The sequence below is a fragment of the Macadamia integrifolia genome, chromosome 8, assembly GCF_013358625.1.
Source record: "Macadamia integrifolia cultivar HAES 741 chromosome 8, SCU_Mint_v3, whole genome shotgun sequence".
Lineage (NCBI taxonomy): Eukaryota > Viridiplantae > Streptophyta > Magnoliopsida > Proteales > Proteaceae > Macadamia > Macadamia integrifolia.
In genome coordinates, this window is record NC_056564.1 from 9368641 (window position 1) to 9388900 (window position 20260).

The 20260-nt window shown below is 38.8% G+C and overlaps 1 protein-coding gene across 1 annotated transcript; it reads left to right on the forward strand.

Moving 5' to 3' along the window:
- The first annotated feature begins 765 nt into the window (after positions 1 to 765).
- LOC122086586 (rab GTPase-activating protein 22-like) lies at positions 766 to 19734 on the forward strand. Its single transcript, XM_042655508.1, has 6 exons — positions 766 to 1507; positions 3756 to 3891; positions 4023 to 4072; positions 17745 to 17798; positions 18052 to 19304; positions 19347 to 19734. The coding sequence occupies exons 1-6, from the start codon at positions 1299 to 1301 to the stop codon at positions 19607 to 19609; spliced, it is 1965 nt and encodes a 654-aa protein (XP_042511442.1). The 5' UTR covers positions 766 to 1298; the 3' UTR covers positions 19610 to 19734.
- Positions 19735 to 20260: the final 526 nt, after the last annotated feature.

Sequence of the window (20260 nt, forward strand, 5' to 3'; positions counted from 1 at the left end):
AAAACGTTTGATAAAACTGTTTCATTTCACTCAATTTCAGAAATAGAAATTGAAATTTCTACCTATTTATGGTTCAAGAAACGACTCAGGTGAAACAAGTTCTACTTGTTTCGTCATTTCTGGAAACGACTTATGACTATTCTTTCGCTGGTTACTATCGACTTTTAGAAACATGACTTATCAAACACCTTCAATTTCGTTTTTGCTTCTAGAAACGGAAATTTATGTTTCTGCTGTTTCTTGAAATAGAAATGGCAAAAACATTATCAAACGAGCCATTATATTGTTATCTTGTTGCAGCAAATAAGCCATTATATAGAGGATGGACCACTTTTGAAAAAGCTAATCCAATATATAGGTCAATAATCCAGATTTCTAGATGATCTATACCGTCTGATTTATTTACTAGTGGTTGAGATCATTCCATTATTTTGTATCTCACATGAGCCTCCCATTAAAAAAAAAAAAAGAATTTCACCCTTGATGCACTACCAAGATTCAAAATTTCTAATTAAGAAGATAACGTATTTTAATTTTGTTCCATCAAAGAACAGAAAACGGTAAGGTCCATGGCTTCCCGAGGATCACACTGAACTATTATCTTCATCAGTTGTGAAGACTTTACATAAAAAAAAAAAAAATCTAATTAGATTTTCTCTCTCCTCAATCTCTTAACTATAAAATGAATGGAAGGTTAGATTTTAAGGATTAACCGAGTTGATCTTGATTAAAAAAAAAAATTGATTTTATGAAATGGGTTTTGGGAATCGAGTTGATTGATGGGGTCCCCCCTGAAGAAAAAATCGAGATTGATAGTTGCAGATTCATCTCTAAAGGGTTACCCAAAGAGAGAAGCCACGCTTGAAAAGAGAAAATGTCTCAAGCAAAGAGACTCTAGAATCCAGACCCACAGAAAAGGTTGTGGGCTCTCCTCAAGTCTTCTGTTAAGTCTTCTATCTAATTCCAGTCTGTGTCTCTAATCTCTCTCTATCTGGGTTTGTAGCAGAGAGAGGAAAAAGTAAAGAGAGGAGGAACAGAGATGAGAGAGATGTGATTCACCAAGAGAGAGAAAGAGAGGGGAATAGATTATTATTTTTTAATGTTATAATGATGAAGAAGGATTCCTGTTGGTGACGATGATGTTGGTGGTGGGAGTAGATTGGAGATATAGAGAGAGTAAAGCAGTTGGGGGTTTCAGTTGGTGATGGTAGTGGAGGTATCATCGCAATCGCGGGTATTGAAGAGTGTGACAGTTATAGGAGTGGTGCTATCGATGTTCTTGTGGAACTCAGGTGGTAATGGTCGGGGTGGATTTGCCTCATGGGAGTATCATCATCAGCAGCAGCAGCAGCAGCGGAGGCGGCGGAAGTAGAGCAGGAAGGATCAGTGGAGGTGGAGGTGGCGGAGGCTTCTGGGGGTTGACGGCGACTTCGGATGTTAGAATAGCGATCGCAGTGACGGCCATGGCTGGCCTCGCCTTGGCCGCCACCATCGTCTACTCCCGTAGGTAATCAGACAGAAAATATACCTCATCATCATCATCAAGAAGACAACAACAAATCACAATAACAACATCGGCAACAGAGAAACCCTAGAGAAGTAGGAAGAAGAAATTATACTTAGAAATCACCCCAAGAAAAAAATTGAAAAGGGGAAATTTAAAAAGAAAGAAAAAAAAAGGATAACCTAATGAGAGCCCTTCGCCGCACTCATACTACGTCGTCAGCGTCGTCCAACTCGAACAACACCTCCTCCTCCTCACCATCAACGTCGTCGTCTTCGTCTTCGTCGTGGGTTCATTTACGGTCGGTTCTTTTCGTCGTTACTTCTTCCTCACCAGTTCCCTCCGATCGGTGAGTGCTCTTCTTTTGTTTGATCTTTGTTTGTCTTTGATTCTATTCTTTGATTCATTGTTTCAATTTCAGATCGGATCGCCAAGTAGTCCAGACTTCTCTTTTTCCTTCTCCATTTTCACCCTTTAATGAATTGGCTCTTCCCTCCTCCCCCCCTCCCCCCCTCCCCCCCTCTTTTCTTTGAATTTCTCCTAGAGTTCGGGCCTCGTCTTATGTTGCTTGATTTGTTCTTCACTGGTCAGGATTTACTTGTTTTTGAACTGGGTCTGGACTCTGGAGTATGCTATGACTTTGAAATTAGTCAGATGAACAGATCAATCTATGGATGGATAGAGGTTTTTTTAGTTGAATTTTATTTTCATCCCCTTCTTGAGCGGTGCATTTTTTTTTTTTGGCTAGTTTGGCTTGTTATAGTGTTCGAAGAACCTTTATTTTTTGGTCTTATATCGGTTATTGATTGGTGTGGCGTTGATTGAATTGAGTGGTTGTACTGGCTTACAGTTTAGGAAGCTAATTATCTTTGATCTATTCCCCTACTCCCAACAAAAAAATGTATTGAGTGCCTTGGGAGTTTTGAATTGACTACTAGATCCTTGTAAAGGCTTGACTGTAAGGCAAAATGGGTGAGAAAGTCAGTTGAAAAGAGTGAGTGATGAGATCTTTGAGGAAGATTGCTTTAATGAGAATTTATTCGATTGTTTTACTTATCCCCTCAGCCAATTGTTGAATCCATGGTATTGAACGCTGTAACTTCAAAACCATTGGGCTTTTTTTTTTTGCATTTAGCTTTTCTGTATTTTTCATTTGAAGTAGTTGATGGATGTTGGAGGATTGGAGAAAGACATTTTGTATGTGGAATTGTTAGTCCATTAGTAGACTTTTAATTACATGCCTTTCTTCCAGAAGTATTTGCTTCTCAATCATGGGAGTCTGCTTTTGTAGTTAAATTGAATGCTTATAAATGTTACATTGGACTCTTCTTAGCTGTTAACATTATTGACAACAAAATATTCATCATAGATCTTATACTAAAATTGACAGGTACCTCAATTCCTATTCTTTGTATGGCTTGAATTGTTACTCATGCGATTCACTACCGCTTAAGCATGCATATAGGGGAGTAGTACATATGAAAAATATGAAGTTATTATGATTGGTGGGAGACAATCTTCACATCATTTTATGACTTTAGTAAAAGAAAAAATGATATTGGTACTGAATTCCTGTGACTTTGCCGTTTTATTTCTCAATTATTTGCCATCCTAGGTTTCTTGCCTGATTTTCACTAGTAAACTTTCTACATGAGAATGCTTGGGGAAATGTGCATTTAATAGACATGTTGGCATCCCACTCCTCTGTCCATTGCTATGACATTAAATGCTTGCTGCTAGAATTCTCCCCTTTGTGTATTTTATGGTGAGGTAGGAGGATGAATTTCACGAAGGGTTATGAGTCATACAAGCAAGGAGAAGGGGCAAGGGATTGGACCCTTGGATATGTACGGACTTTTGATCAATTTCTTTATTTACCGAAGGTAGTTTGACTTTGTGGTTTGTTCTCAAACAATATGTTTATCTGCCCTCATGTAATCACCACTCGAGACATTCATATGTGTTGTGGCAATTATTCTCTATTGAAATTAGTGAGGTAGTGGCAGACTCTTGCTTTCAATCTTTTCTTTTCACTGAGATGCTATTTGGTCTATTCTGGATGCATAAATGCTAGTGCTTTGGTTTTAGATGGATGTTACCAATTTTAACTTGTTCGAACAGATGTATTGTGTTGATTTGAGCCATGTGGATTAATTTGGATCATAATAGACAATTTTCTATTTTTAGTTACATTTTGGTTTTCCATGTTTGGAAGAATTAATTTTTTATTTTTTTTACCTCCCATCGCCAGGGGTAGTCTTAAATCACCATGGTCTCGTAGAAGAAGAAAACATGCCCTTTCACCTCGATTTTGGAAAAGCCTATTTACACCAGATGGCAAGCTACGTAATGGTGGAGTGAACTTTTTAAAAAAAGTTCGCAGCGGAGTGAGTTATTCATTGTCTTTAACTTATATATCTGTGCCTCTTGCAATTATTTATATCTTTTTTGTTGCCTTCTATATCAGATATCGTTGTTACTTTTGTTGGAGAACTCATTCCTTATATTTCTGATACAGGGTGTTGATCCAAGAATCAGGGCGGAGGTTTGGCCATTTCTTCTAGGAGTGTAAGCGTTTTATTTGGTTAAAGTTCTTTTTTCCCCTCCCTTTTTTTGGGTCATATTGCCATGTTTCAGGTATTTGGACATTGCCAGATTTGCCAAATTCATGATATAATAGGCTGGGCTCTGCTTTGGCTTCGGTCCTTTGGAGGGCCTGGGCTGGGATTAGGCCGATGCCTATGATTTTGTGATATGCTTCTGAAGAACTTATCGTTTAGTTGTAATATCAATCTAGGAACATCTTTTTTTTTTTTTGGGACGTGATGTGGTGGTACCGTGCTGCATGGGATCCTTTCCCTTTGTGTACTTTTTAACTTTGTCAGTGTGGTGTCTGGTCCCAAAGCTTTTCTTAGTTCCAGACTTCTCAAAGCTTCTTTAAATACAGATGGCCTAGTTCTATAAAAACGCCTGTTTTCGTTCTCCTCAGTGTCATTGATTCCACTTAAACAGACATTATGTGGTTTCATTTAATAGTTGTCTTGAATAACTTCTCCATCTTTATTTTATCTCCCTATCATTCATATTCACCAAAGCTCTTGGGTCCCACTCTGGATGCATATATTACCTAACATGGTCTTGGTCTTTGTTTTTTCCTTTCCTTTTCTCTAACAAATTTATAAATATATCTGCTGAGTCCTAATATCATATGCTTTAATTTGAGCCCCCACCATTTGTTTTCTTACTTTTTCCTTGGTAGCTTTATGTTTATTTATTTATTATTATTAATTTTTTTTTAAAGTTATCCAGATTTCTGGTCTTTGCCATGATTTGTGTTGGTGAGATGTACTGAATCACTACCTTATTAAGTGAGATGTGCTGGATTATAAATTGAGAAGTACGGGATCAGTCTTCTACTTGTTATCTTAATAATTTTTTTATAGTTGTATAAATACTAAGTGATCAGATAGGTAGGGTAACTTTTTCCCTGCTAATTACGCTTCTCTTCTCTTTTCTTTCTTTTCTCCGTTCTGCCCCATTCAATGTTCTGATCTACCATATGGGATCAGAACGTGATTTAGGAACGGTACTGTTCTACTGTTCCTCTCGTCTGTGCTGTGCCTAAGTGTGGTGGTGTCTGTGATTGGAGATTCAACTATTGGTCTTCTTGTGATTAATATCTTGGAGTACTTGCCACTGTAATTGAGTAACAGTGGAGTTGATTGTGACTAGTTGCTGTCTGCAGTATGAGTTTTGGACCTTGATTGGTATTTGTGGTATCTGCACTTACTTTGTGGTGAGTAAATTGGGTAATTTCTGCAATTTCTTCTTGTTGTTAGATTAGGATGGCTAATAATAGTGACAGAAAACTGTTTGGTGATGCCAGTACAGTCCACATTTCATCTATTAAATTGAATGCTTTAAACTTTTTACCTTGGGAACAGTTTATGAAGGAGGCTTATTCGTTCAAGGAGGGAAATCTCATATTTTGGTTCTCTCTCTCTCCTAGTAAAGATAATAATTTTTTTTTGGATGAATAAGATAATAAAATCCATTTGGACTGCGTGAAGGATGATTATTTGTTTTAAGTGCTGGCTATGGAATAGTACAGAACAATCTGTTTATGTTAACTTTATTTTATATCCATCTGCCAAAAAGGTTTTGGGATGCTGCCTATGTGAGTTTTAGTCAAGACGAGAATATTTCTGATGTGTACCAGATTTTTGAAGACTTTTTTAAAGTGGAACCGGGTGATAATTCTCTTAGTGAATGTAATAGTACTAAAAAGGGCAAGTGGGAAGAATTAAATCAGTTTCAGCCTCTTATCTGCTGATATTAAAGCAAAGGGCAAATTTTGAAGTTGCTTAATTTCTCTTTGGACTGAATTCTAAGTTCAAAGGAGTAAAAAAGATCAGATATCAGATGTTAGCAAGTGACAACTTGCCTTCTATGAGCAGTGCCTATGCTCGACTGAAGCATGTAGATGTTCTTTCATCCTCTATTCCCACATGAGCAAGTTTTAAGGAGGAATTTTCTTGTCACTACTGCTGATCATAGTATAGGGGCTGCTTCTCGAGGTCGAGATTGAGATTCAATGGGAGGTTGTAGTGGAGGTCTACTACTTGGGTATTGTACCTTTGTTGGCGGCAATCTGTTTATTTGAAAAAGTAAAAAAAATTGTATAATGGCTAGATCGAGGGCTGAAGCTGAGTATTGTGATACAGCTCACACAATGGTTGAGTTGATATGGTTTAAAATTCTCATGTGAGAGCGTTGTTTTCCTTACACTAAACAGATGGAGATGTTTGTGATAATCAAGCTGCTGTTCACATTGCTAGTAATTTTGTTTTTCATGAGAAAACTAAGCATATTGAAGCATATTGTCATTTTGTGCGGCATGCGGTTATGACGAAAGTTATCTATACCCCTTGATATTTTTTTACCAAGGCTTTGAGCCGACATCCATATTTAATCATGTGTTCCACAACTTGGGCATAGGAGATGTATATTCTCCAGTTTGAGGGGGAGTGTTGGTGAGAAGTACTGAATCACTAGCCTATTAAGTGAGATGTACATTTGCCCCTCCTAGACCTTGCGATAGCGGGGGCCTTGTGCACTGGATTCCTTTTTTTTTTTTTGTACTAGATTATAAAGTGAGAAGTACTGGACCAGTCCCTACTTAAGTAGGGACATACTTGTCATCATATGAGTTTTATGATTGACCAAATACTATGTGCTCTATTCATTTGGAGGATTGTCTCCAAGCAGAACAGTATCTGAGTCTCCTGGGTTACTCCTCTCCCCTTAAGAAGGACATGCCCATCTGGGCATCCAGACAGAGATGAACCGGATCTATATTTGAGTTTTTGGTCTAGTTGGAATTTATTAGTTTATGTTATTTAGGAGAATAATATCTTTACTTTATTTTATTCCCCCCGGTGTTGAGAAAAACTCGTCCACGAGTTTTATAGAACAGGAAAATCAACACGAATTGATCAACATCCGTCCTTGCCAATATGAAGTCACCATAGAAACCATGATCAAATGCTACGAAATCCACGATGCGAAGTTCATTGGTGAAGTAGTGACTTAGAAAAATAAAATCGATCGGTTCACTGAAGAGATCAATCGATTTAAAATTTTTCACAAGTTGATTTTTAACTTCCAACGACACCATATTTTCTTCTATGATTGGTGGTTCATCTTCTGGCTCATCCACTTGTTGCTCAATGGCTGAGATCACATTGTTGAAGGTAGAGTGTATACAATCAGATGTGACCAGTGATTGGGCTTTGATGTTCTTGCAGTGTTGTTCAATCCATCGAGCTTCTCTCGTATCAATTGCATTTATTGACGGATATCTAATAAAAGATCTAGATCCATCGTCTAGGTTTGTTATTTGGAATCACTTGAGGCCCAGTATGGCAAGAGAATACTTCAAGGTAAAGGTGTAATGGCAAAACAAGCATTATATGAAAGTATAAAGGAGGATGGCATAATGGTAATTATGGAAGTTTAATTGTAAACTCACAATACCACGTATAGGGAAGAGGGTTAAATTTGGAAGGAAGTTAGAAAAAAAAAAGATAACTCAAAAATAAGAACAAAAGAGGAGGGGAAATTCTGGGAAAATAATACTTAAAAAGAATATGCCAGCAAATGATATGGGAGAATGGGTTTTTAAAGAGGAACTTATCGTTGGAAATGTATAAGTTGGACTCTATCAGCAGACAGGCAACCAACCAGTAAGAACTCGATATGGTGGAGTTCTTCTGGAACTTGGCCTTCGACTGAGAGTTCAACAAGGAGAACTTCAAAAGCTGTGATGCGATGCGAGGATGCACCCAGGTATGTCCGATCGTTCACTCTCACTTCCCCCCCCCCCTTTTTTTTTTTGCTTGGGTAGAACCTTAGGGATGGGTCGTGAGTCAATAGGAGTCATTAGGGGAAAGAAGAGGATGGTGGGGGGTTTGCTGGTTAGGAATTGAAGAGATGCGAGAGAGAGTTTAATGAGTGTTTTTCTTTCTTTTTTCAACTTCTCTGTATTCAACAGTCTTTTTTTTTTTCTTTTTCTCACACAAGCCCTAAAAGAGAGGGGGTCAATGGTGGGTTTCTATAGGAGATGCGAGGGGTAAAGGGTTGCTATGGGAGGGGTTCAACGAAGGGATTTTCTTGGATCTCAGTTCTCAACAGAACTGGGCATGCCGAGGGAAAGAGAATAGAGGGAAGAAGAGATTGATGGGGAAGGAAGGATGGGATCCTTCGGCTCTGATACCAGCTTGATGGTTGGTCGATAAGGGAAGGAAAGAAATCCCTGAGAAAACAGAGTTGCAGGGGAGGGAGAAATCGCACTAAGAAAAGGGGGTGGGGGAAGGAGAATCGTGCACATGCCTGTAGGCTTCACAAACACTTAACTCAACTCATCTTTTTTAATCTCTCCTTTTGTCCACCGGTTACAACCTATATGTAGGGAAATAAAAAACATAATTAGAAACCAACTTAAATATTAGCTAGCCTAAACTAGGAAGAAATTTATAAAAGGAAACAAGCTCTAAATTGACTCTAACTCCTACGTACTTAATTTCCTAAATAAACAGAATAAAATAAAGTAAAGATATTCTCCTAAATAACATAAACTACGTAATGCAGGAGGGTTTTCAAGACTCCCTTGCTAGACTACTAGGATCGCAGGAACAAAACAAAAAAGAAGAAAGAACAAGGAAAAAGGAAGATTGGAGAAGAGGGGAGATAGAGAGGTCGCAGGGAAGAAGAAGAAGGGGGGGTTGTCTCACTGGACAAAGAGGGAATTAGAGAGAGAAGTAGAAGAGAAGAGATTCTCCAAGAAGAAGGAATGGGGGGGAAGAAAGCAGCCACGCAGGCCTTTCACAACTTAATTCATTCTTCAAATTCATCAACTATTTAATTCTTTGGTTACATGTCCAATATATAATAAAATAAAATTAAAAATCTTCTAATTAAAATAAAAAACTAAGAAATAAAATCTCTTACACCTAAGCTAACAAAATAAAGAAACAACTAAGGACTCAAATAGGAAACAAATATTTTCAAATAAAAATAAAATCCTAAATATTCTATTAAACTTGGAATCCAAATTAGTAACTTGGAACCTAAATTGGATCTGGGTCTTGGTCCGGGTTCCGGAGCAGGCTTGTGTCGATCCATCGGAGTGCTTCTGCATCAACTCCCCTGCTGTTTAGAAAAACTCGTCCACGAGTTTTATAAAAGGAGAGAATCAACACCACTCGATCAACATCCTCGATCAATGGCTCCAAAGGGGTAAAGATCCAGCACACCTTGCGATCAACGGTCACGATCTTTTGATCGTCGTCAACAAATGATATGACTTTGATCGGAATTGGATGGTGGGGCTTCACAAATGAGATCGGGCTATCAATCAATTCTTTAGAAACATCCTTCATCGGATCGTCCCGTTCATCTTCAACATCGACAACAAAACTTGATGTAATGGTCGCTAGATGGGGGGGCACGGTTCTTGAGGTGTTGTCACGATGTCATGAGTAACGTGACCTTGCTGTCCATCAGGTTTCCGAATATGTGACCCTAGGGCATCAAGCATTGCGTTAATGTCGTGGAGGGTTGCAGCTTGTGCTTCTTGTTTAGCCAGGTTAGCTTGGAGGGTTCTTAAGATTTCTTTGCTTTGTTGAAGCAACCGAGCCCACGATTCAAATGAGGGGGTGGTGGTGTAAGCAACCATTGGAGTAAACAAGTTTACAGGAAATTTGCTCTGGGTCTTATACAAAGAAGACACCAACTCCAATAATCAAGTGGGTGGCAGAATTGTAAATATGGAGGGTCTTTTTTTTTGTTCAAGGATGGCAGAATTTTAAATATGTAGGAGTCCTTAAGTGAGTGGCAGGGATGTAATATTGAAAGTCTAACTCACAAGCAAGGTATGGGTAAAGGGTAATCTTAAGAAACAAATTTAAGAGGATAACTTAGAGATTAGAACAAAGGAGGGGGGCAATTTTGGCAAATCAGAAGAATGAAGGAAGAAATAACAATCAATGGGGATTTGGCTGAGATACCGTAATCTGACAAAAAAGGGTTTCTTTTGAGACTTGCGATGAAAACAGAGGTAGTCGTTGAAGGAGAAACTAGGAAGACGTCTCGATGAGCAGCCAGTGGGATTGCGACTTCCGAGGAGGCGCTAATGTGGGGTTGCGACTTTGAAGATGACTGCAGCGAGAGCTTCGAAACAGGTAAAGTCTCACCTCTCACTCTCTTTGACTTCTCTGATCCTTCTTTCTTTTGCTCTCTTCTCTTCTTCTTCTGTATTCTGATTCTACCTTCTTCGTCTTTTTTTTTCGGTTGTCGGAACCCTGAAAGGGGCTCAACTGTAGGAACTTGGGAGAGAGAAGGGCGGTGAGACCAGGGGGATCGATTCCGTATAGGGAAGACAAAATCTTTTTTTTTTTTAAATTGTTCCTACCTCTCAATCTCTTTGCTTTTTGTCTACCCTTTTTTCCTTTTTTTGATTGCTGTTCTCAGAATCTGCAGAAACCAGAACTGAGAAGGGGAAGAAGATACTGATGGAGGAGATAGGGAAGGAAAAGAGAATGAAGGAGATGGATCCTTCGGCTCTGATACCAGATAATGCGGGAGGGTTTTCAATACTCCCTTGCTGGACTGCTAAGATAGTAGGGACATAACCGAAAAGAAGAAAGAACAAGGAGAAAGGAAGATTGGAGAAGAGGGGAGATAGAGAGGTTGCAGCCACGCAGGCCTTTCACAACTTAATTCATTCTTCAAATTCATCAACTGTTTAATTCCTTGGTTACATGTCCAATATATAATAAAATGAAATTAAAAATCTTCTAATTAAAATAAAAAACTAAGATAGAAATAAAATCTCTTACACCTAAGCTAACAAAATAAAGAAACAACTAAGAACTCAAATAGGAAGCAAATATTCTCAAATAAAAATAAAATCCTAAATATTCTATTAAACTTGGAATCCAAATTAGTAACTTGGAACCTAAATTGGATATAGGTCTTGGTCCGAGTTCTGGAGCAGGCTTGGGTTGATCCATCAGAGTGCTGTTGCATCACTACGACTGCGTTTTGGTAACGTTTTTGTTCTAGAAATGACGTTTCATGTCAAAAACGGAAATTTCAGTTTCTATGTCAAAATATCGTTTTTTTTTTTTTTTTTGGTTGAATAAAACTGGATGAAGGAACTAACGTTTTGGTCGTTTGTAAATTCTCGTTTTTTTTTTTTTTTTTTCACTTTCTGTTCAAAAAAAAAAAAAAAAACGCATCATAAATGCACCAAACGCTTTATTCCGTTTATTCGCTCCCATAGAACGAAAAAACTCTAGAAACGTTTTTTTTAGAACGTTACCAAATGCAGCCTTCTAAATTCCTACTAGACCAAAAACTCAACTAGGGATCCGGTTCATCTCTATCCGGATACCTTGTTGGGTATGGATTGCTCCACGGGTGCGTATCTATATTTACGTAGGAGTTAAGAGTCGATTTAGAGCTTGCTTCCTTTTATGAATTGCTTCCTAGTTTAGACTAGCTTCTATTTCAATTGGTTGCTAAGTATGCCTTTTATTTTTCCTATATGTAGGTTGTAATCGATGGACAAAAGGAGAGATTGAAAAAGATGAATTGAGTTGAGTGTTTGTGAAGCCTGTGGGCATGTGTGCGATTTCTCCCTCTCCCTTGCAACTCTTGAGTTTTCTCAAGGATTTCTTCCCTTCCCCTATTGGCCCTCCATCACTCTCCTTCTCCTGATGCCTCCTAGATCTGGTGCAACATTCTTAGCAAAAGATCCATTGCCCAAGGTGCCATCTCCTACTCCATCAGCAATGGCTCATCTACCTCTCTTTGGATGGATCCTTGGCATCCCTCTAGTATCCTTCTTTCCTTGATTACCCCTCGTGTCTTCTACTTTTCGTGGCTTCCCAAATTTACTCCTGTGTCTTCCATTCTCTCTTGGTGATTAGTCCCCCCCTCCCCCTTTGCTAATCTCTTGTCCTCCCTTCCCCCCATCCCCCTGGCCACCGAGGAAGGGACGATAAAACCATCTGGCTCCCCTCTTCTACAGGCTTGTTCACTTCTGCCTTTGCCTGGAATCACATTCGCTCAACGAGCCCTCTCGCTCCCTGGTGCAAAATGGTCTGGTTCAAAGGTCACATCCCTCGCCACAGCTTCATTACCTAGAGAGCCCTCTCCAATTGCCTCCCCACATGGTCTTTCCTCATCTATCATCACATTCCAATCCTTCCCTCTTGCTGTCTATGCTGTAACAATGTCGAAGATCATATCTTTTTTTCTGCTGCCCCTTCTCCTTTGTCTGGAAAAGGGTCCTTGGAAGTTGCTGGCCTTCCCATAGAAGAATCCTCCCCTTCAGTAGAGAATGGATCTGGGTTGATATGACTTATGGTGGCGCCTCCATTTGTGATGCTGCCGAGAAACTTGCTATTAACCATCTCTGGTTAGAGCGAAACCTGCGTAGATGGATTTCCAAATCTCGATCCTTTGATAAGTTTTGGAATGCCATCTACTTTGACATGAGATCCAAACATGGAAGTCTTCGCCAGCGTATGGTCCCCGATATTATTCCAAGGAACATGTTCATTGTTGTCTCCTGGGGCCTCCCTATGATTATCATATCCCACCCCTCCTTTTTTAATCTCCCCTATTGATGTATCCCCTTAGCTTTTTCATTGTTGTTGGGGTCCCCCATTTGGTTCTGTTGTGCCTTCCCTCCTTTTAAGGGATCTAGCTTCTCCCCCCTTGCATATTCTCTTCCCCTGTTTGCTAATGAATTTTTTTTATTCATCCTAAAAAAAATAAAAAAAATACTAAGTGACCAGATTGGTCGGTTTACTTTTTCTTGCTAATTGATCACTTCTCTTCTCATTTTTCTTGTCTCTTTTTTTTTTCCTGCTCTGTTGAGTGTTCAGATCTGCTGTACTATGAAACTACCATCTTAATTCTAGCAGCTGCCTGAACTTTGTAATTCCACCACCGAGTCTCTTTTTGTCATTTTCCTCTTGATTTTCTGGTAACCATTTGTATTACTTGTAATACAACTGGGTGGTGCAGTCAACATGGGATTATCTTTTGACTTTTTTCCTAATTTCCATGATCTAGTCCTTGGTCAGCTTATCTCTTCTTTCTTTCTTTTTCATGTTTTAGTAGAGCTAAAGCTGTGATGCGGGAAAATCACAGAAATGAATCTTAATTTAGTTGGGAGAATTTGGGTTGGGTTACACATGTATTGAGAGTTTGGTCCAATGGATTTCATTGTATTGGAACATTTTAATGGGCCTGTGATATGGGTAGAAGTTAAGAATAGCAGATTTACTTTATTTAGTTGATTAAGTCGGGGTTGTTGTTGGAATAAGAGTTGTTTAAAATCGTTTATTGGTCAATTTAGGCTTTTGTTGGATTCGTGATGCATGAGTGCGTTCCATGGGCAGGAATGGGAGGGGCGGTTAATGTGCGATTGCTGGGCTTATGACCTTCAAAGGGCCTGTCCATCCAAAAGCCCAAACTTTTGGGTTGAATGCCATTAAGTGGTGTCAGAGCGGGTTGTCCGTGCATCGGCCATGTGGGGGCCCATAGCATAGTTGTTTAGGCGACGCCTAGGCGTCCAGGCGGTTTGCCTGGGGCCTAGGCGACAGCCGCCTTGTTGCACTGCATGTTGCCTTCTGTTTCGGCACTTATTTATGCCAAATATCATTCAAGTAAATGTTTTTAATATTTGTTATTTCATTTACTTAAGATATTATTCATAAATAAGCAAATACCCCCTATTTGAATCCAATAAAAATAGTTTAAAAATCAAATTCCAAAAGGATAAAAAGTCAACCCCCCAGTCCAAGAACAAAAACTAGATTTTGGTTATAGGGACGATTTTCAACTTTTAAATGCTAGGGTTTTTCTCAATTATGAAAATTTTATAAATTCTATCATGTTAAAACATTGCTAAAAACCAAAAGTCCGGTAAAAAAATATTTTGTTTTGATATTCATAAAATTATTTTCATTCAGGCGATTTTAACAGTATTCGCGCACTTAAAAATAAGTTTGACTGAAGCATAACTTTGTCATTGCAACTCAGATTTAAGTAATCTTAGACTTGTTAGAAAGCTGGTTTTATATTATAACTAATACAAAAAGTCTCATATAAAAATAAAATCATTTGACCAGTCAAACTTATTATAAAATAAGAGCATTTCTCTAAATATTGATTTTTTTATTACTTAATATGACTTAATGTTAATTTTTTATGATTTGATGTGGCTAAATGTTGATTTTTAATGACTTGATGTGGCTTAATCTTGATTTTTTATGATACAAGGTATATATAACTTACTAAATAATATTAGAAAATTGAAAAAATAAAAAATAACACTTGTTCGCCTAGTTCGCCTTAAGGCGGGCGCCTTCTCGCCTAAGCGCTTAGACAACCCTCCACCGCCTTGGTTCGCCTTGGCGCCGTGACAACTATGGCCCATAGCTCAAAGTTTGGGGGGAGTTGATGCAGTGAGTGCGCTCCATGGCCAGGAATGAAAGGGTTTTAAGTCCCATATTGGCTGGGTAGTGTACGACTATTGGGCTTATGACTTTGGAAGGGGCTCTTCATCCTGAATCTCAGGCGTTTGGATTGGATGCCACTAATTCCAAGGCCTTTAAGCTTTTCAAGTTTCCAGGTCATTTTCAAACTCGATTCAAATACAGATGGTTACCCTATTTTCAGGTCACTTTTCAATCATCTTACTATTTTTCTCTCAAATTATGTAGTTAAGGTTCCGAGTCATTATCCATTGATTTCTGGCTTCAAATCTGAGTCTAATCATCCATATTTTCATGTTCCTAATCTCTGATCTGTTTTCTTAAAACACCCATATCAGTTCTGTTTGCACCCTTATTTACTTGAGAATTCTGAGATATCCTGAGATATTTTATGATATCAGTATTAATTGAGTTCTTGGTTTCCTTTTTGAGCACGCTAGTTTGTAAACTCATTGATCTCTTTATTTTTCTATTTAGTATTGTCAACTTCTCTTTCCAGTTTAACCTTCTGAATTTTTTAATTCTCTTAATTAGATTCTGATTTCATAATTTATAGTTTGTATCCTTCCCTTTTTGTCATAATCTCAATTTCCATTCTAGTCGATATCCTGTCCTCTTGGAACCTGGAAATCCACCCCTTTAGTAGGGCCTCTCTTCTTTGGACCTTAGTTTTGGGTTTAAGAGATACTGATTCACATTTAGCTGTCAACCTATGTTATATGGTTGAGTTCTCGTAAGAGATTACCTCACAGTCCATGTTGAACTCTGTCCTAGTGATGAATGCCACTACTTAAGCAGGGAGTTGCATTCCACCCTTGAGGGATCATTGGTAGTCAATCCAATGCTGGGGATTCTGTTAGAATTGCTGTAATTATCTGATATAAAGGAATTCATTATTACAAAGAAAAAGCTGATAGAAAGGAGTAAGAAGATTTAATAATAGCTGAGAAATGTGAAGATTGGTTGAATTGATTGAACTATTGAAAGTAATCTATTTATATAATAAGGGAAAATCTTGTTGTAACCCAGATTGGGGGGAAAAGGTCGTAACCTTATTTTTTTCTCGTTAGTATAACACACTTTTTTCCCCCAATGAGGGTAAATCCTGTCATTTATCATACTTATTGGACAAATGTGCAGCTTTTAATAATTAAATGATGACAAGTCATTTTCAAATTATTTTGAAAACCATTTTTATGCCTACATTAAATAACTTTTAGAAATAAGACAAGGGGCAATAAATTTTTTTTACAACTTCTCACTTCACCATTTTGGTGACAACGAGATGCACCCATTTAATAAAGAGGGCCAGTTGATCGAGGAGCTTTGGTTATTTAATTACCCTTTGATAAAATAAGGTTCATATCGAGTAGTTGTGTGGAGTTTGGTCCATTGGATAAGATTTTATCTTTAACTTTGATGCAGTGCCAGTTGGTGGACCAATACAATCAGTTAGGAAACTTTAGCCCATATGGAACTGACCCAACCCGGGTTTTTGGACCAACAAGGGTTGGTAAGGTTATTTGGGTTTATTTGATAATTTTTATTCTTTTATTTTTTTGTGTTTTACTTTGAGTAGGTTACATTGAAGGGGTAGAGCTCAATTCCATTTTAGTCTTAGACTCAGGACTGGTCTGAATCTTACCGCCAAAACTGGTTTCTCAGGCCCTTGAGCCCGTCATGTTCTGTTGCTGCTTGTCCTTTCAACTTGTTATTTGTTGCATTTGAGAGGCTTAGGGGTATTGTTTCTATCTCCAGAATTTCAAAATGAAAGACTTCCAAACGAGACTCACCTGAAGCCTAGGCTATTTTTCCATCTTGCTTAGCAGGTCGAGAGGTTGTCGACCACCTCTATCCCTGGTTCCCAATAATACCCTCCCTCTTGCCTTTATACCTCTCAATCCCTTTAATTGGTTTCATTCCAAGTGTATCCCTACTCTTTAGTTCTAATCACCTTTGTATCCCTTTCCCTATTTACTACCGGAGCCTTCAAGATTCTTATTATTTACTGTTTTTCCACTCCCTTCATACATTTCAGATAAATTACAGAATTCGCCACTGCTGTTACAAATTGAGCCACTTGTGCACTTGGGTGGGCCCATAGTGATCCAAAGGGTTTTTGTTCCCGTGATTGCATCAAAATTAGGTCAGCTGTATTGGATAGCTAAGTATTAACCATCCAAAGTCAAAGCCAAGTAGTCTATTTAATGTTGATAACAACCTCTCTTTTTTTTTTTTTCATGTAGATGGGTAGTATTTGAATTTAGGGTGCAGTGATTTTGAAGGCCATGAACCAGGGTTTTGTTAGGCTGATATTCTTTTTCTGTTACTGCAGTCACAGGTCAGCAATGAATCTGATTATTTGATTTTATGTCTGGATCCATTTACCCCCTATCTTCTTAATTATTCCATATTCTTTTGAATCATGGACCTCTGATTTGTTCTTTGAATTACTGCTTCATTTACAAATTAGATTATTTCTACTTCAAATTTTCTTCTGTGGCTAATATTCTTTTGATTTCCTTGTCTGATTCTTGGTGCTCTTTATTAGCTCTTCTTTTGTGAGTTCTGTTTTTGATTTGTCCGTGTTCTTTTCTCTGAGCTACCACATTGAATTGGTACATATTATTACTTCTGAATAAATCTCCCAACTCCTGGAATAAGGCCATAATATATTGATAATTAGGGTCTGTAAGCTGGAGGAATCCTATGTCACTGAACCTCTCTTGCATTACTTACCTTCTTTTTTTCTTTTTGGGCCGGGGGGGGGGGGTGGGGGAGGTGTGGTGTGAGAGTCAATCTTACTCTATATAGTATATTTTAAATATCGTTGGAAGCTATTCATATTGAACATTGTGTTTGCTACTGCAATATTGTTGGCGAGTGAGAATTTTGAAACTTGTTCTTCTGCTTCATTTTCTTTCCCAAATTCTTCCTATGAATATTTTTCATCGCTAATGAATTTGTTCCCACCGATTCGTCCATTTTTTTCTATATTTCCTTCTTGGTATGTCATTTATTTCTGTTTCCTGTTAATTGCTTGCTCTTTCCTGCTGCCTGTGATAATCTGTTCTGTGGCACTGCTTGGATAGAAATCCTTAAATTACATAGGCAAGGTTTTACCTAAATGTGTCTCTGTTCTGATTGTTTTGTGTTTCTGTTAACAGCTACGACTTGAACAGTTCCAAGGAAGAAAGAGATTCCATCAGACCTCAGAAAAGGTAGCATTTAAATTTCATTTCATCAGAACTCTATTTGGGATATTATGTATGTCAACAAATTTCATTAAAAACTTTGGTGAATGTTCATCAACGCTTTTCCTTCTTATGGAGCTGAGAAGTTGGTCTTTACCAAATAAATTTTCTAAACTTTGGTGAATGTTCATCAACGCTTTTCCTTCTTATGGAGCTGAGGAGTTGGTCTTTACCAAATAAAATTTCTAAGCTTTGGTGAATGTTCATCTTTTGTACACAGAAAGGAGTATGAGATCCTGCGGAGACGGTGCAGGCGACTGCGAAAGCTCTGTGACAGTGAGAACTGTAGGTTAAAACAAACTGAGGGAGCCAGCAGCAATGGGGACAGTGGGAGTATGGTCCAAGACCTGGACTCTCCTGGTTCAGAAGACGTGGTCAGTGCCAGGGATTCCCTTTCAACTGAGGAAGGAAGCCCAGACGATGAGTACTCGGATCACCCTGTTCACGATGGAGCCCTACAAGTTTCCAGCTCATTGGTGGGAGGAGATGCTTCTAAAAGTGAAGTCACCCAAGTAGACGCCTCTGTAGTCAACTCAGAGTCATCTGACTCAGACTCCTCTGTTGAGGAACCTGAAAGCATGCCGAATTGCGAAGAGATTGATCCTGACAATCCCTCCAAGAGGGATTCTTCCCCCTCCAGGACAGGTCCGTCCAAAATCTATACAGCTGAAGATTTTGCAACTTGGCAAAGGATAATCCGCCTGGATGCAGTGCGGGCAAATGAAGATTGGGTTGTGTACTCACCAACCCAGGCTGCAGTGTCGGAAGGGAGGGCACGGCGTTCAGCTGAGGCTGTTGGACTGAAGGATTATGACCACCTGGAGCCCTGCAGAATTTTCCATGCAGCCCGCTTGGTTGCCATCCTTGAAGCCTATGCACTCTATGATTCAGAGATTGGGTACTGCCAGGGAATGAGTGATCTACTTTCTCCAATAATTGCAGTGATAGAGGATGACCATGAGGCCTTCTGGTGCTTCGTCGGTTTCATGAGGAAAGCTCGCCACAATTTCAGGCTTGACGAGGTAGGAATCAGGAGGCAGCTGAGCATTGTATCTAAGATCATCAAGTCCAAAGACTCCCATTTCTACAGGCATCTGGAGAAGCTTCAAGCTGAGGACTGCTTTTTTGTGTACAGAATGGTGGTGGTTCTATTTAGACGGGAACTAACTTTTGAGCAAACCATATGCCTGTGGGAGGTGATGTGGGCAGATCAAGCAGCAATAAGGGCTGGGATCGGCAAGTCTGCTTGGGGGAGGATAAGGCAGCGAGCCCCACCAACGGATGATCTGCTACTATATGCAATTGCAGCCTGTGTACTGCAGAGGAGGAAACTGATTATAGGGAAGTATAGCAGTATGGATGAGATCTTAAGGGAGTGCAATAATATGGCCGGCCAATTGGACGTTTGGAAGCTTTTAGATGATGCACACGATTTGGTGGTAACTCTCATGAGAAAATATGAACCCCCCCCCTCTTCATGAGAAAATATCCCCCCCCCCTCCCTCCCTCCCTCCCTCCCCACAGCTCTTCTTTTCCCCTTTTCTAATTCTTTTAAAGGTGTTTTCCCTTTCTTTTTTAGTTTTTGCAAAACTGAAAATCAAATTATATTACTGAAGATAATTTACATTTGGGTTTGGAGAAACCTACATATGAGATGCCATTTTCGGATAGCAGGGGAAGGTTGGGGAGGCCATGATCAAAGAGGGTTCATTGCGACCTTGCCGTGTAGTGGCAAGTGTGGGCTACCTTGTTGCAATTTACAAGAGGGCGGGCCATAATTGTAATGTTGCTTTGTTGTGATCTAGTAGTAGCAAACAGCTTCTGCACATGGGCTTTAGACTCTGTACATTATGACTCTTTTTAAGGATTCTGTGCACAGGTCTTGTGCAGTGGGTATGCCCTATTTTAGGTGTTTAGTTAAGAAATAGGATTTTTTGTTTAAAAAAAAGAAAAGAAAAGAAAAGAAAAGAAATAGGATTTGTAAAGAGTTGCATTTGAGATGATCATATCGAGCATCGCCCATCAGTACGTTGCAGACCATTTCAGATGGTATGATCAGTGTAAAAAAGGTTTTTTTTTTTTTTTTTGATTCGACAATCAAAACAAGGTTTAAAACTCAGAATAAGACAATTGATCGACCACCATCTATTCGGCTGGAACCCTGAAATTAAAATTGGAAAGTAGGGATGTTAACATATCTGTGATTTTATGGAGCTTTTTATTTAAAGGGCTTGTGGATCTTGTTACAGGAGATAGGTTTTATCTGTTTTCTGTTGTTTTACTGGTTGAAATAAGGATAAATAATAAAATAAATATCAAAAGAGTATTCATAACCTATTCCAATATAGGAAATCGGATGATTTTGGCTGCAAGATTCAACATTTCGTCAATCTATACTTCCCTACCTATACAAAGTTAAAAAAATTGCA

Coding starts and splice junctions, on each gene's coding strand:
- LOC122086586 (XM_042655508.1), top strand. CDS start 1,299: ATGGTCGGGGTGGATTTGCCTCATGGGAGTATCATCATCAGCAGCAGC. Junction 3,892..4,022: donor TAAAAAAAGTTCGCAGCGGA/GTGAGTTATTCA, acceptor TTTCTGATACAG/GGTGTTGATCCAAGAATCAG. Junction 17,799..18,051: donor TCCATCAGACCTCAGAAAAG/GTAGCATTTAAA, acceptor TTTTGTACACAG/AAAGGAGTATGAGATCCTGC.